We start from the raw sequence: 15,416 nt of genomic DNA on the forward strand, positions 1-15,416 counted from the left end.
CCCCGGCACGCACCGAGTCACCTCTTGTTAAGCCATGCAGTGGTGGCGTCCCATATAAAGTAGAGGAAGATGGGCATGGATGTTGGCCCAGGGCCAGTCTTCCTCAGCAAAAAAGAGGAGGATTGGTATTGGATGTTAGCTCAGGGCTGGTCTTCCTCACACACACACACACACACAAAAAAAGTTTGAAATTTCAAGTGGAATTTCAATTTTTCCCACCTAGCAAACAAAAACACTTAGAAGTTCAGGGAGTAGTATGCTTACCCTACAACTAAACACTGTTGTTCCAGAAACACACAAATTTAAGTATACTGCAGTGGTTATCAATGTGTTGTCTGAGGACCCTTGAGGGTCTCCAAAACCCAAGGACAAGACTATCTTCATAATAACACTAAGATGTTATGTCTGTTTCACTCATGATTTCACAAGCGCACAGTGGAGTTCTCCAGTGTCCACATGCCATGTGATAGAAAAAGAATCACAGTGCAAAAATAGTATGAGAATCCTACTGCTTCTATTAAGTCAGATATTAAAGAGATGTGCAAAATGTAAGACCATGTTCTTCTCATTGTTTTTGGAAAAGTTATTTTTTATCAAAAATGGTATCAACAGGAGGCCAGCCCGGTGGCATAGTGGTTAAGTTTGTGCGCTCCACTTCGGCGGCCCGGGGTTCACAGGTTGGATCCCGGGCACAGACCGACACATCATTTGTCAAGCCATGCTGTGGCAGCATCCCATACAAAGTAGAGGAAGATGGGCACAGATGTTAGCCCAGGGCCAATCTTCCTCAGCAAATAGAGGAGGATTGGCATCGGATGTTCGCTCAGGGCTAATCTTCCTCACAAGAAAAAAACAATGGTATTTATGTTAACATGTAATGGGTTTATTATTGTTATATTCAAATAAACAGGTTTTTTATTTTTATTTATTTATTTATTTTGTGAGGAAGATCAGCCCTGAGCTAACATCTGCCAATCCTCCTCTTTTTGCTGAGGAAGACTGGCCCTGGGCTAACATCCATGCCCATCTTCCTCCACTTTATATGGGACGCCGCCACAGCATGGCTTGCCAAGCGATGCATTGGTGCGTGCCCGGGATCTGAACCCGCGAACCCCAGGCCGCCGCAGCGGAGCGCGCGCACTTAACCACTTGCGCCCCGGGCCGGCCCCAATAAACAGGTTTTTTTTAATGTCTCCTTACTAATTTCTAACACAGTAAATTCTGATAGACACAAGCTATACAAAAAAAGCTCTTTGGGGGATTTTCAATAATTTAAGAGTCATGGTCCTGAGACCAAAATGTTTCAGAACTGTTGGCACTATGTACGAAAGTAGCCAGTTCCTCTCCTCATTCTACCAACCTATGGGAAAAGTATCACAGAGGTGTGTGTTGGAGGCAGGGGCAACTCACAGGTAAAAGCAGTGATATGCTTCTTCAATTTTACAGAAGGAATTATTTTAAGAAAGAAAGTGATTACCTAAGCTCTATTTTCATGAAAATGAGAATAAAATATGCCTTTAAAACCGTATCAACAAAGTCTGCCACTCTTAAAAGAAAAGAAAATTTTCTTTCCTGAGCCAAGATAGAAGAGGAGAGATCTGATTCAACCAGTAAGCCAGAAAGCATGAAGGTCTTTAGCCCTGTCACCTTCGAGGACTTGCTCTTTAGTACTCAACACAATTCTGATGGTCTATATAAAACCAGAAGCACATATGAATATGAAAGTCTAACAGAAATTGATTTAAATCCACATTAAAGCTGGATCGCTTCTTAAGCTAAGCATTTTGATTTTATAAGCACTCATTTAAAGTCGATAAGTTCCCATTTAATTGCAAACTTTAAGATTTACCCAGAAAAAAATAGTCTTTAAAATTATTTTAATTAACAACTGTTTAATTTACTTTTCTTAGACGGAAAGCCTGGTAGGTTATTTGGGTAATGGCCTACAATTATATAACTTTGTACATATGAATTGATTGGGACCCAATACAATCTAAAACATAGAAATTCAAAGACATTTCTTAAGTATTCCCTCCACGAAAAACGGGCTGGAGGGAGACCCCAAAAATGTAGAAACATTTCAAGTATACACCAATACACACCTAGACCTCTGCAGCATTTAATTCTAAAAGAAGAGGCATACTACTCAGAAAAGGGGCAGAGATTTCCCAGTCTTTTTGCTTATTAAAATGGTTCAGATAAACCACACATTCAGCTAGATATGCAGAGGAGAGCAATGTTTTAACAAGTCTAAAACACCACAATAGATTTTAATATAGTATGGTAATTCACGTAGCCACCACTGGAAAAGGTATTCAACGTGAATAAAATGTTTGAGGAAACTGATGTTCACCTCTTTTAATACCAGAGCTTTTTAAAAAAACTTTAATCATTCTAAGATAAAACTTTTCAAACTTGTATTACATATGTGTATATGTAATTTCACCTTTTCTGATGACAGAGAGTCATAGTAATAAACAATTATCAGAAGATGATGTAATAGAGTGATGTCCTCTAGGCTGGGCTGGCTGCCCCTAAAATAATGGTCTTCGACAGTGTATGCTCTTCATAGTTTTTTCTATCTCCTTCAAGCCATCACTTCTAAACTGCTAATATGCCATAGGCTGGAAAATCAAATAATTAAAAATTCACATAAAAACAAAGGCATGAGCTCTAACATATCGACTGTGATTTATGTGGGCTGCTCAAAGGTATTTTTTAAAAAAACTATTCAAAGTTTCTCAGTTGTGTTCTGTTTTGATGAGACTGCCAGATTATCTCTGGATGAATGAGGCATTACTGTACATAAATATTTAAACAAGTTCATTTGAATATTAACAAAAAGATATAACTAAACATTAGTATTGTTGCCTTTTTAAACAAAGTATTCTATAACTTTAGAGTAACACTGGGTTCCAGTTTCTTTCCCCCAGAAATGAACATAAACAAATGTCCTATCAATAATATCAGTTTGTCCAAACAAACAAGAAAAAAAAAAATGAGGTGCAATCACGTCACAGTTAATGCATGTCTGCTTCCAATACATTCAAAGACAATATTTAAAAAAAAAAAAAATCAATAGTTAAAATAGGCCTTTTGCAGTCTGAGAATTCAAGACACTTAAAAAAATTTGTAAATACACATACATGCAAATTCTTCATATATACAAATTTTCACAAAATTAAGAAGTTGCAAAGAAATTAGAAGGATTACGGTGAGTCTGACAAGCTACATTTAAATGCTTTACCACTGACATATTCCTGAATAAAGCAGTCATAGTAGTTTTAATACATTTTCTACATGGCCTTTTATAAAATTTTTTCTTTTAGACATAAAAGTCACTAGACGTCTTCTGAAATTCTAATTTAAGAATTCAAGATGTTCTCAATTCACTACTCATATTTAAGGCCACTTTGGTAAAGGCATTGCAGCAAGAACACAAAAACAATAGCATATTTTCTAATATTTATTTTTTCACCTGCAAACTGTAGCAAAACATGATCAGCTTTATTATGCAGACAGGTAACCCTCTACATTTTTAAAGAATTTAGGCATGTATAAATAGAAGAGCTCTTTAGAAAGGAAAAATTCAAGAATGAATAAAACCTTCCAATTTTGACTTTGTAACTTTCCAGTAGCGATGGTTAAAATGATTTTAGGTCACTCATTCCAAGATATATGACAGCACCTTAAAAGTGGCTGATCTATTTCCCCAGTAACATTTCTCACATAACAATGTGTTAAAGTTACAAATACTGATATGCACAAATAGCTAATTTCTAAGAAAAATATGTACAGTACTGCAGCATAATGAATGTGGTATCTGCAATAACTTAATATTAGCCAATTTTTAATATACATGATACCGCTATCTTTTTCTGCCAATTCACAGGTTAAAAGTTGTTACTGGAGCCCTCTGTTTTGCACACATTACCTGGTGTTTAATACACAATGCAGGCTTTTTAAAGACTTCTCATGTTTAAAGCTAAGATCAGTGAAACAAGACAACAGTGCAAGAGGCGGAGAAACGTAATGTGACCACGTAAAAGTTCGTTCCAGTAAAGTGTCTATATAAGGCTATAAGAAAGGATTGGTTGATGAGCTTCCTGTTGGAAATTGTCCTGTTGGTGCACCAGTCTAAAGGAAAACATAAGACAAAACAAACAAATAAGAGTGGTGTGTAGAAAAGATGAAAATATTAAATAGTATTTAGATTAGGAAATATTTTATAACTATTGGCAATCATGTTTATTCATTATTATTATTATTAGCAACAAACTATAATAAAACTATTAGGTGTCAGATACTGTGCTGTGCCTTTATATCCATTATTCCATATAATTCTCAGATTCTAAGAAGGGACTTGGCCCTAAAAAAAGTGTTTATGATTCAAACCAAATGTCTGATTCCAAGACCCCTTTTCATACTATTCGCTTAATCTACAGCCTCTCATAAGACGTTACTTTGACAAGAAAGCAGACAAGTTTCATGTTATAAAATAGCTTATTTACTGTCGATGCTTTGACTTGCAACTGATTAATGTAAGTCAAAAAAGGATCACACATGATGGCTGCCTCAATTCGTACAATCTTATGTTGTCATATTAGAATATGTCATATAAAATATTATAGAATACCAAACAGCATCTACGAGGAGTTAATCCTGCTTTTCCTAATTTGAAAATAACAAGCAACAACTTATAGAGTGCTTAAAATTGCATCTCACTCACCATAAAAGGATTACTAGATACTCCAGCGGCTGCAACTTGGCCAAAAGGAGTTACCACTGGCTTTGTCTGTCCAAATGCTGCAAAACCTGCACCTTGTTAAAACAGAACCACCAATTATAACCCGTACCTTTGAGAAACAATCTGATGCTTCTAAAGCCTCATAATGACTTTCAGAGAAATTCCTACCAGAGCAACAATAATAAAATATCAGTGTTAAATTGTTGGGTCTCATGCTCTTTCAAATACTAGAGACAGACTTCTGTGGCATGTCTTACAGAGCTTTCATGCAACTCTCCAGGAATGCTTCATTCCAATTTGTCTCAGCTTTGTAAATTGCTGACATTCAAAGGATTTAATTAATAGATGAGCTTGTGCGAGCTATGTGAGAGGAACTAAGAGACAACACAATGGTTTCTATGTGAACATTACAGTATTCCCCAGGAAATATTTTATTTCCAAATTTTTATCTAACCATTGACCTTAGAAAAGAAAATACGTAATTGTAATTCAAGAATAATCTTCAAATCTATAAGCTTTGAACTTTAGCAAATGAGAGAAATGCGTTTAAAAAAATGGTCTCTTAAGAATCTTCCTGAAAACAATTAAGAAACTTTAAACACAATATATTTACCTATTTATATTACCAATATATATATGTATACACTTATACAAAATGGCACACAAACAACACTTCTGATGCAAAACAAACAAAAACACTCCAGGTCTATAAATTTACCTTTTAAAATCAAGAAACGTAATAGAACATGTAAGATAAATTAATGAGAAAGACACCGAGGATTCTGAGAAAAAAGGGGTACTCTTTAGAGTCTCTGATTTCTCCTAAATCTATAATCTGGTCACAAAAACTTACTAAATCACTCAACTTTCTGAGGCCCAAAGCATCAAAGGCTTTTATATTTGCATAGTAAACATTCAGCGGACAATGCTACAGCACTCTTTAGAGTAGTCTTTTTGTCCAAACACATGTTATGATATATAAAGGACACCTGAAGTGGACTTACAGCTCGCCAAACGTCAGCTCTTACCATTGGGCTGTTGAGAAAAAGCTGTCTGCTGAGGGAAAGCTGCTTGAGCTGGGAAGGCAGGCTGCTGGAAGCTGCCACTAAAGCTGGTGGGAAGACTATAGGGAGCAGGAGTACCGAACCCCGCAGGCATGCTCATGGACGCAGTGCCAAAGGTCGCCGCTGACAGGAGAAAAGAAGGGCCAATCACTTGCACACACAAGAGCAGTTCTGTTTCTCATACTCAACATTATAGAGTATACATCATTTGCCTTGAAAAACATTAGGATGTACATTAAAGGCATTATAAATTCCAAAACTTCAACAAAGTCAGTGGTAAATTTTAGCGCTATACAGTTTGACATAATTTATAAAATGTTGTTCCCCTGAAACCCAATGACCAGAATGAAACTAATAAAGCTATCATTTGAAATCACAAGAAAATTTCTCAAAGTAACTATATAAAGTTCAAGTCTACTTTTTAAAGCCCATCATCATGCAATTCACATGTATATTAGTATACAGTTTTTAGCTTTGTTTTGCTATATACAGTAAAATAACCAAAAATTTAATTTTATCTATTAAATTGCCTGCTATAATGTAATATGTGCATTCCTGGAAAAAAAAATTTAAAACCTCCGCAAAATAGTTCAGTAAAAATAACAAGATTTGGGGCCGGCCTGGTGGCGTAGCGGTTAAGTGTGTGTGCTCTGCTTCGGTGGCCCAGGGTTCACAGATTCGGATCCTGGGCGCGCACCGATGCACTGCTTGTCACGCCATGCTGTGGCACGGTCCCATATAAAGTAGAGAAAGATGAGCACGGATGTTAGCCCACGACCAATCTTCCTTAGAAAAAAAAGAGGAGGATTGGCATCGGATGTTAGCTCAGGGCTGATCTTACTCACACACACTCACAAAAAAAACAAGATTTATAGAAGAAACAGGGTTAGAGGAAGGCCTCTCAAAACCTATGCAGCTTTGTAACCAAGGCCAAAAAGGGGGGCAAAGAAGCTTAATAAAAACACTAACACAATAAAAGGACATGTTACATTCCTAATAAATCAATTCCAAAAGAAATATATGGACTCCCATTCCATTTTTGGAAGGTAAACGAAGACTGCTTTGGATAAAGGGTACAAGGAAGGTTAAGACTGCTGAGTTATAAAAATTAGGGTAAAATGCAGAAAGATTGAAAAGGAAGTGAAATAAGCATTCTTAGAAGAGACAAAGGATGGAGGGTAAAGGAGCACTGTGTTCAATATTGCACTCCTCCATGGCTTGCCATGTCTAGCCACTATCACTTGGTGGGCAGAGCATTCACAGGTTGGAGAAATCTGTGTGTGAACTACCACTACATATGTGGCATGCGGCCATCATTCTCCCATTGGATATGAATTACAGTCATGCGCCACATAACGATGTTTCAGTCAACAACAGACTGCGTATGTAATGGTGGTCCCATAAGATTACTTCCACATAGCCTAGGTGTGTAGTAGGCTATAGTATCTAGGTTTGTGTAAGTACACTCTACGATCTTCGCACAACAACAAAATCGCCTAACGACACATTTCTCAGAACATATCCCCGTCGTTAAGCGACACATGACTGTACCTAGGAACTAATTCACAATACAGAAACACATGTAGTAGCAGGACAGTGTATTACCTATTGCTAGAAAAGATTAAAAACAGAATCTTCCAACTATATATATGTTTTAAGTAAGGTCTCAGTGAAATGTTGCTTTTAATACAGAATACTAGTAATTACACAGTGAAATATTTTTAACATGATGCTAAAACATGATATTTCACTGAAATTCCTAATTTAAAAAAATTTGCCAGCTTGATCACTGATTCAAGGCACAGAAATTAATACTAAAAATGTTACACAGAATTATCTTTTATTAAAAAAAACTAAAATGTTACTGATGTTGCCCAAAGTAATCCTCATAATTCTAATGTTTATAACAATGCAATTTTCCTCAATGAACCTAATCAGAATGTCAAAATTTTTTAAATTACTTCTTTATTATTGATGAGAAAAAAGGGGAAACAAGCCACTGGGAAGCAAGTGAATTAAAGAATAATAAGCACACTGCTAGGGAAACAGGAGGGTTTCATAACAGACAACAATGCACTGACATAACTTTGACAAACCACTTTTTAAGAAAGCACTAAAAAGCAAAACTTGGATACAGTTAAGCAAAAGTAAACTCCATGGAATAATGTGGTAAATGGTCTGGTATACTGAAAAGGTGTCACTCAAAGTACTATGAATTCAAACTCAAGAAAAATAATTGCAAAAGCTATTAACATTCTAATGTGACCACGGAGGTAAGCAATAATGCTTTCCAGCATTAAAACATAAACAACTACAAAATATTTTCATGTAACTTTAAATGTAATCCCAATGCCACACATCCATGCCCACTCCATTTTAAAACACGGAAAAAACTTAATTCCACATGCAGGGATCCAGAACACTAGCAGAAGCTTCCACAAGCAGGGAGACAATAATTGCCACACAAATCTAGATATTAGTGGTGGCCACCTACCAAAATGAGCGTGAGGAAACACTTGAGAATGCATTGCTCCAGAAAGGCCTTATGGAAAGCCATAAAGAGACCAATGTCAATTAACTTATGGATAACTATTGTCAAATAAAAGTAAATTTGCTTCATTATAAAGCTCTAAAATTAGAATGTACTGTTACTAAGTGGGTAGCATAAGAATACATTATAAAAACACATCCACAAAGAGTTGTTTTATTTCGACTGTATTCATGACTCCATAATATTTACACTGTTTGAAATAAAGGGGAAATTAAAATAAATACCAAATTAAGAAACATTAATGAAATCTATTTTTTAAATAAACACTAACATTTTTTTCATGTGACAATACAAGCATATCCATAAAAAGACTTTGTAGGCCTCGAGTTACATGCAAAAATGCTATTCATAGGATCATCTAAAATGATTTAGCATCTAACTTGAGCATCGATGCAAGTCAAATCTTGGAGAGAGCACCTGAATAATGCTTGATTATTTTATTTACAACTCCATATATTAACTAAAAATACATAAAGACAACTCAAGTGAACTAATTAAGCATTATGAGTGGAAAATTATTCAGGTGAGCAGTACTTTCAACTTAAAATATAATGGCTGAAAAGAGAGAGAAAGGAAAAATGCTTCTTATGCAGATCTTACTCACCTGGCATGACTAAGGTCAGAGGTTACACATAAATAAATGTAATTAATAAAAAACAAATTTAGGTTGTTCCATACCAGAACCTTTTTATGGTTGTTTTAACCATCTGGAGTGAGACTGTTTCTAAAATATATGTCCATGCCTTTTAAATTAGCATACTAACCCAATTAAATTTCGGGAAACAGAGCAATTGAGAGATTGGAGTGGTTCTGAGTCTTAGCTCTGTCATTTTCTAACTACAGGAAATTACTTAAATTCTATTAAGCCTCAGTTTCCTCATTTGCAAATGGTAGTGGAGACAGGGATAATAACAGTACTTACTTTACAAAGAAGCTGTAAGAATTAAATGTAACAATGAATATTAAGTGCCATATAGTTAATGTTCAAAGAATGTATTTTTCGTGATAACTTAAAAAGCCATTTATTAAACTGTGTTCTGAATTCAACAAAAGGTTAATTGAGGGGGAAGAGTTCTGTGATAAACAAGTTTGGTCACTTTATGTTTATCTCCTTTCTTAGAGCACGTTAAAGGCTCTGAGAAGTCCTGCATTAATAATACTGGTTAAATTTTGTTTATCCCAGCATTTATCATACGTATTTGGGCATAGAACCCTCTTCCATGGACTACTGATAACATCATCTCAGGAGACATGTTCTACAAACTACACTTTGGCAAAAACTATCTTTTAGTCAATAGTGACTGTTAACCAATATTAATTACTATACCTAAGTCTACAATAATGATGCCCTCCTAAGCTCCAGTCTTGGGCTGCTATACAAATTTTTTAGACATTTTTTTAACAGCTTCTTGAGATATAACTCATATATCATACAATTTGTCCACTTAAAGTGTAGAGTTTAGTGTTTTTAAATATATTCACAGGATTATCCAACCATCATCACAATCTAATTTTGAAACATTTTTCATCCCTAAAAGAAATTCCATTCCTATCAGCTGTCACTCTGCATTTCACCCCACCTACTTTCTGTCTCTATAGACTTGCCCATTCTGGATACATTATGTAAACAGAATCATATATTATATGCCATTTTGTGACTGGCTTCTTTTACTTAGCCTAATATTTTCAAGGTTAATCCATGTTTTAGCATGTATCAGTACTTCATTACGTTTTATTATCCAACAAATTCCACTGTATGGCTATACCACATTTGGTTTATCCATTCGTCAGCTGGTGGACGTTTGGGTTGTTTCCACTTTTTGGCTGTTATGAATAATGCTGCTATGAACATTTGTGTACAAGTTTTTGTGTTGATGTACGCTTTCCTTTCTCTTGGGTATATTCCTATAAGTGGAATTGCTAGGTCATATGGTACTCTATGTTTAACTTTTTGGGAAACTGCTTTCCAAAGGAGTTACACCATATTACATTCCCAATAGCAAAAGGTTTCTAATTTCCTCAATGCTTATTGTTGTCTCTTTTTGATTATAGCCATCCTAGTGGGTATGAACTGATATCTCACTGTGGTTTTGATTTATATTTCCCTAATGACTAACAATGTTCAATATCTTTTCATGTGCTTACTGAGCATCTGTGAATCTTCTGTGGAGTAATGTCTATTCAAATCCTTTGCCCATTTTTTAACTGAGTTGTCTTGTTATCATTAAGTTGTAAGAGTCATTATATATTCTGGACACAATTATCAGATAAACGATTTAAAGTTTAATTTTTTTGTTGTGTTATTTTTTAAACTTTACTGTCTCTATTGGCTGGTAAAAGTGCTGACTGCAGATTATTAAATGTTAGAGATGTCCAAATATCCAAATACTAAGAATAAATTGAGGGTGAGAATGTAGAGAGGAATAAATCACTTCTATAAACAAAATATGTCCTATGCAGTCCATGTAACTTTCTCTTTAGGTTTTTTACTTTGCTTTTCCTTATCCACACCCATCCCATTTTTGTATTAATCTTCATTTTCAGAATATACTAGATAGGTGAGGTGGCCCTACTGAGTATTTAGATATAAACAAGAAATAGCACATAATACTTATATGGTATGTGTTTCATCAATGCAAAAATAAATTATAAATATGGAGGCTTTAAGTTGTACTGGAATGAAAATAGTGCTGGTTTAGAAGAGTTCTAGGTACTAATATTAGATTAGTCACTAATTAATTTTGAACCCTTGAGGCAAATCCATCAAACTGGTTTCCACCTAGGTAATAAAATAAGGATGCTGGGCTAGATGCTACTATGATGCTTTCAGCTCTATATTCCTTTAAGTCTATCTTTTTGGGAGAAAAAAATCTTTAAAATCATCCATTCATTCATTAAAAAGAATGTCAGGAAATAAAGGTTATTTGTTCAGTGGCAAAGGAGATATTTAAGAGTTATAAGAGAATTTCCTAAAAATTAAAAATTATATTAACTCTATTAACTAGATTTAAGGGCTCAAGGCCTGAGAAAAAAAGAATGTTAAATATTTTATAGAACCCTAAAATAAAAAAGGTCTTAGGACATATTGGCTAATCTCCTAATGAAGGCTTCTATGTAACATAAAGCCCGAAAGCTTTGTAAATGCAAAAAAAAAAAAATTACAAAAATGTGTATTTTAAGAATTTAAGAAATATATCAGTAAAACTTCTTAAATTTCACATAGAACTATTATGCAATACCCTCTTCCAAAAACTACCTCAAATGGAATTTAATACTATTAATACATTTGAAAGAAACAAAAAATACTTCCTAAAGAACTAATATTAATTTTCATGGTAGAAAACATTAGAAATTCCTAAGCATAATGTATTATGCTAAACAAATAAGAATTGTTTATATTTCAGCTTCAATAGGAACATATGCAGTTAACATTTACTTTGATTTAGTCTATTCAATAACTAATAAAGGTGACCAATGTGCTAAATTCAAAATGGTTTATAATCAAAAAATTTTACCCTCAAACAAAAATCTATGGACATAGTAGATTTACCTCTCAATAAATTTTGCTTAGGCTAAAATTAAAATTACTTCACATCAGCTGAACATATGCTGTACTATTCTACATCCTATGTAGAACCTTAACTTTAAAGGACTTTCACACTCTAAATAAAATAAGCAAAAAAGCCCTTAACTCTAATGACAGAAACAACTCAGAGGTACAGTCATGAAAGGAAATAACAGGAAAGATTTACCAAGTATATATGATAATGCAAAGACCATGCACAGTGATCTGCATCATCTAATTCTCTCAAAACCCTGCCAGTCAGAGAATACTGTTCACATTCTACAGAAAAGGACAACAATAAGGCTCAGAGAAGTTAGATCAACACAACCTCAGTTAAGGTGTAATTTGAGTTTCCATTCTTCAGTTGTTAAATGGGGTCATAATAGCGATAAACATCTCAACAGGATCTTGTAAATAACTTGAAACACTTAACAAACGTTAGTACGTATCTCTTTCATCTTTACTTCACTCAAAAAGACAATATACAAAAGGCTTTCTTTGGATCACCTAGCAAGTAAATACACAAGTCTGGCTGTACCCAAAACACAGTCACTAAATTTTTCTGAGCCTTAGTTCCCTCAGCTGTCAAAGAGTAATTAAAACATTTATTTGATGAGAGCTAAGAGGATTAAATGAGACAATGTACAAAAACCCACGTGTCATGAGACATTTTACAAATTCATTCCACCAAGCTGAAATAATATACTAAGAAACAGAAATACTGCATATATCACAACTGATGAATAATATATTTTTGTCCAAAACACAATAGAAATTTAAAACAATCATTAAGTAGGTATACTCAGTTAAAACCAACCATTTTTTAAAAATTATCTGTGAAGTTCAAATACTTATTAAACATCTATTATGTGACATACCAACAAATTATAACTGAAGACATTTATGTGAAAAGCAAAATTATAATTCAAACTCCTAATAACACAATTCTTAATCCTGCCAATGACAGAGATTCACTAATAATTACTAACTCTTAATGGTGCAAATTTAATTGCAATGTTACAAAGCACCTTACTCTCACAAGATTTCACATCAACATATGCTTTAACTGGAGTTTAGGCTTTAGTTCTAAAATTATCGGGACACATACACAAAAACAAAGCTGGCAAACTCTAGATTTAATGGGCATTGTGCCACACCACATGTACTTGCTGACACTCCGAGGTATTGGCAGATAGCTCTGGTGTTCAGGGTAATAAAACAAAAATCAGACAGGTATAATACAAGAAAGATACCACTGGCTGGCAGCATGAACCACAAAGAAAAAAAAAGAGGGATAAAGAGGACTAAGAAAAAAAAATTATCAAAAGAGAAAATATTCGGGCTGGCCCGGTGGCACAAGCGGTTAAGTGCACGCGCTCCACTGCGGCGGCCCGGGGTTCACCGATGCACCGCTTGTCAAGCCGTGCTGTGGTGGCGTCCCATATAAAGTGGAGGAAGATGGGCATGGATGTTAGCCCAGGGCTAGTCTTCCTCAGCAAAAAGAGGAGGATTGGCAGATGTTAGCTCAGGGCTGATCTTCCTCACAAAAAAAAAAAAAAGAGAGAGAGAAAATATTCAAATATTATTCCCATAATTTAAAAAATGTTATTAACACTCTAAAAAGAGATATGCACTAGAAAAAGACCTAATTATTAAGACCTCATGTAACAAAGTCCATTCATCCCTTGCAATCTCACGAAGAACAAAAAAACAAAACAAAATTTCTCATAAATTTTTTCTATTAAGGTTGAATGAGTTATAACCAGTAATTCTGAAACCAGACACCCAGGAAGTCAGAATTCCTGTGTTCAAGTACCATCTCTGTCATAAACCAGCTGTGTGGCTCAAGGAAGTTTCATCTCCATGCCCGGGCTTCCTCACCTGAAAAATGAAAGCTTTCACTGGGGCACTAGACAACTTTCAAGGTCCCTCTCAAATACTGAAGTCTGGAATTTTATACACTTTCAGTCATACTTGTCTTTATGCATAAACTCTTCCATCCATTTCCCATTCACTTCAGTAAGAAAGAAACCTTATTTTCTGATATTCTGCACATGGTATCTTTGTAATAAATGCTTTTCCCAAAGTTTACTGTTCTGTAATATATCTTTATTTCTTACCTGTTGCTCCTCTGGCATTGGTCTGAAATGGATTTGTAGAAGATGCCACAGAAGGACCAGCAGCAGCAACAAATGGATTTGTGGAAGGTGTAGCTTTAAAACATTATAAAATACACTATAAAATCCTAGTACATTTGTATTCAATAATTTAAAGTATTTATTTACATATTTATGAAGATAGATAACTAGAGCTTTCTGATAATAAATCGCTGCTTTGACTGTCTTCTGGTACCCCTAAGAAAATGCTTTACAATGTACATTTGGGCTCTTTATAAAAACCAGTATATATACCAGAAACACATACCTCCAAATGGAGCAGGCACACTTGAAGAAGCAGGCTGTGTCTGTGCAGAAGCACCCACTGGCACTGTTCCAAAAACATTGCTAAAAACAAATATTGAAAGAGTTTATATAAAAAAAAGCAGAAGTAATCTATTTACAGGGTGGCCATAAAACATGGAAAAAGAAAATTATGAACATTCATACATCACAGCAGTTCTCACACTTTAAGTCTCAGGACTCGTTTACATTCTGAAAAATTATTAAGAACCCCCAAGAGCCATTGTTTAAATGTGCTATATTTATCGATACACATAGTACAGAAATTTTTAAAAATTTTATTCGTTTAAAAATAATAAAGCAATCACTACATGCTAACATAAGCAGCATTTTTATGACAAATAACTTTATTTCCCAAAATAAAAGGAACTTAATGAGAAGAGTAAACACTGATATTTTTGCAAATCCCTTTAATGGCTGGCTTAACAGAAGATCAATCTGTTGTGGTATGTTATTTAGGTTGAAGTATATGAAGAAAAATGGGCTTCACAGAGATACATAGTTGAACAAAATAGGAGTATTTTAATAGATTTTTCAGATAATTGTGGATATTTTCTTAGACATCATACCAAAAACAACAGTGACAGTTTCCTAAAGGTTGGTTGCAACATGGAATTTTAAACCATATCAATAAACTTTTTGTACTCTATTACAGTAACATCTACTAGTCTATCTTGCACTTTAAGTGAATCTTTTACTGATTTTATATCATTGGGAAAATACTTGATGCCAAGCTTCCAAATGTCAACAGATTTCTTTACGCAAAATCAAAAAATCACATTCATTAATATCACCATCCATCTCATCAGAAAACTAATGGGAAGCTGTCAAGCTCATGGTGGGATCAATGAATTTTCCAAAATTCTAGTAACTGCTTGAAAGCGTGAATATTTTCAGTTATTTTCCTTAAGGCGACAGAATTAAATATTTCATTTTTGAGAAAATATCTGCCAAATATCCAAATATCTGTCAGTCATACTTTCAAGGAAAAAAGGTGTTCCATAAAACAAGTGGCTGGTTCATTCCACAA

At 34.5% G+C, this 15,416-nt stretch overlaps 1 protein-coding gene across 7 annotated transcripts in view; it reads right to left on the reverse strand.

The window, feature by feature from the left end:
• Nucleotides 1-3,453: 3,453 nt before the first annotated feature.
• The window catches only part of AGFG1 (ArfGAP with FG repeats 1), an 81,125-nt gene continuing 69,162 nt past the window's right edge, over nt 3,454-15,416 (reverse strand). For 2 of the 7 annotated variants that reach the window (XM_087424738.1, XM_004427648.3), the window contains 5 exons: nt 14,352-14,431; nt 14,048-14,140; nt 5,776-5,934; nt 4,730-4,821; nt 3,454-4,137 (listed from right to left, as the gene is read on the reverse strand). In XM_087424738.1, coding sequence (XP_087280864.1) covers nt 4,078-4,137; nt 4,730-4,821; nt 5,776-5,934; nt 14,048-14,140; nt 14,352-14,431 — 484 coding nt within the window. In that variant the 3' untranslated portion in view covers nt 3,454-4,077. Of the gene's footprint in view, nt 4,138-4,729; nt 4,822-5,775; nt 5,935-13,501; nt 13,809-14,047; nt 14,141-14,351; nt 14,432-15,416 lie in introns of those variants that run through there. The other 5 variants (XM_014785360.2, XM_087424737.1, XM_087424740.1 and 2 more) reach the window with 5 other exon arrangements.

Source organism: Ceratotherium simum, chromosome 37 (genome assembly GCF_057802395.1).
Source record: "Ceratotherium simum simum isolate JZ-2026a chromosome 37, ASM5780239v1, whole genome shotgun sequence".
In the NCBI taxonomy this organism is placed as follows: domain Eukaryota; kingdom Metazoa; phylum Chordata; class Mammalia; order Perissodactyla; family Rhinocerotidae; genus Ceratotherium; species Ceratotherium simum.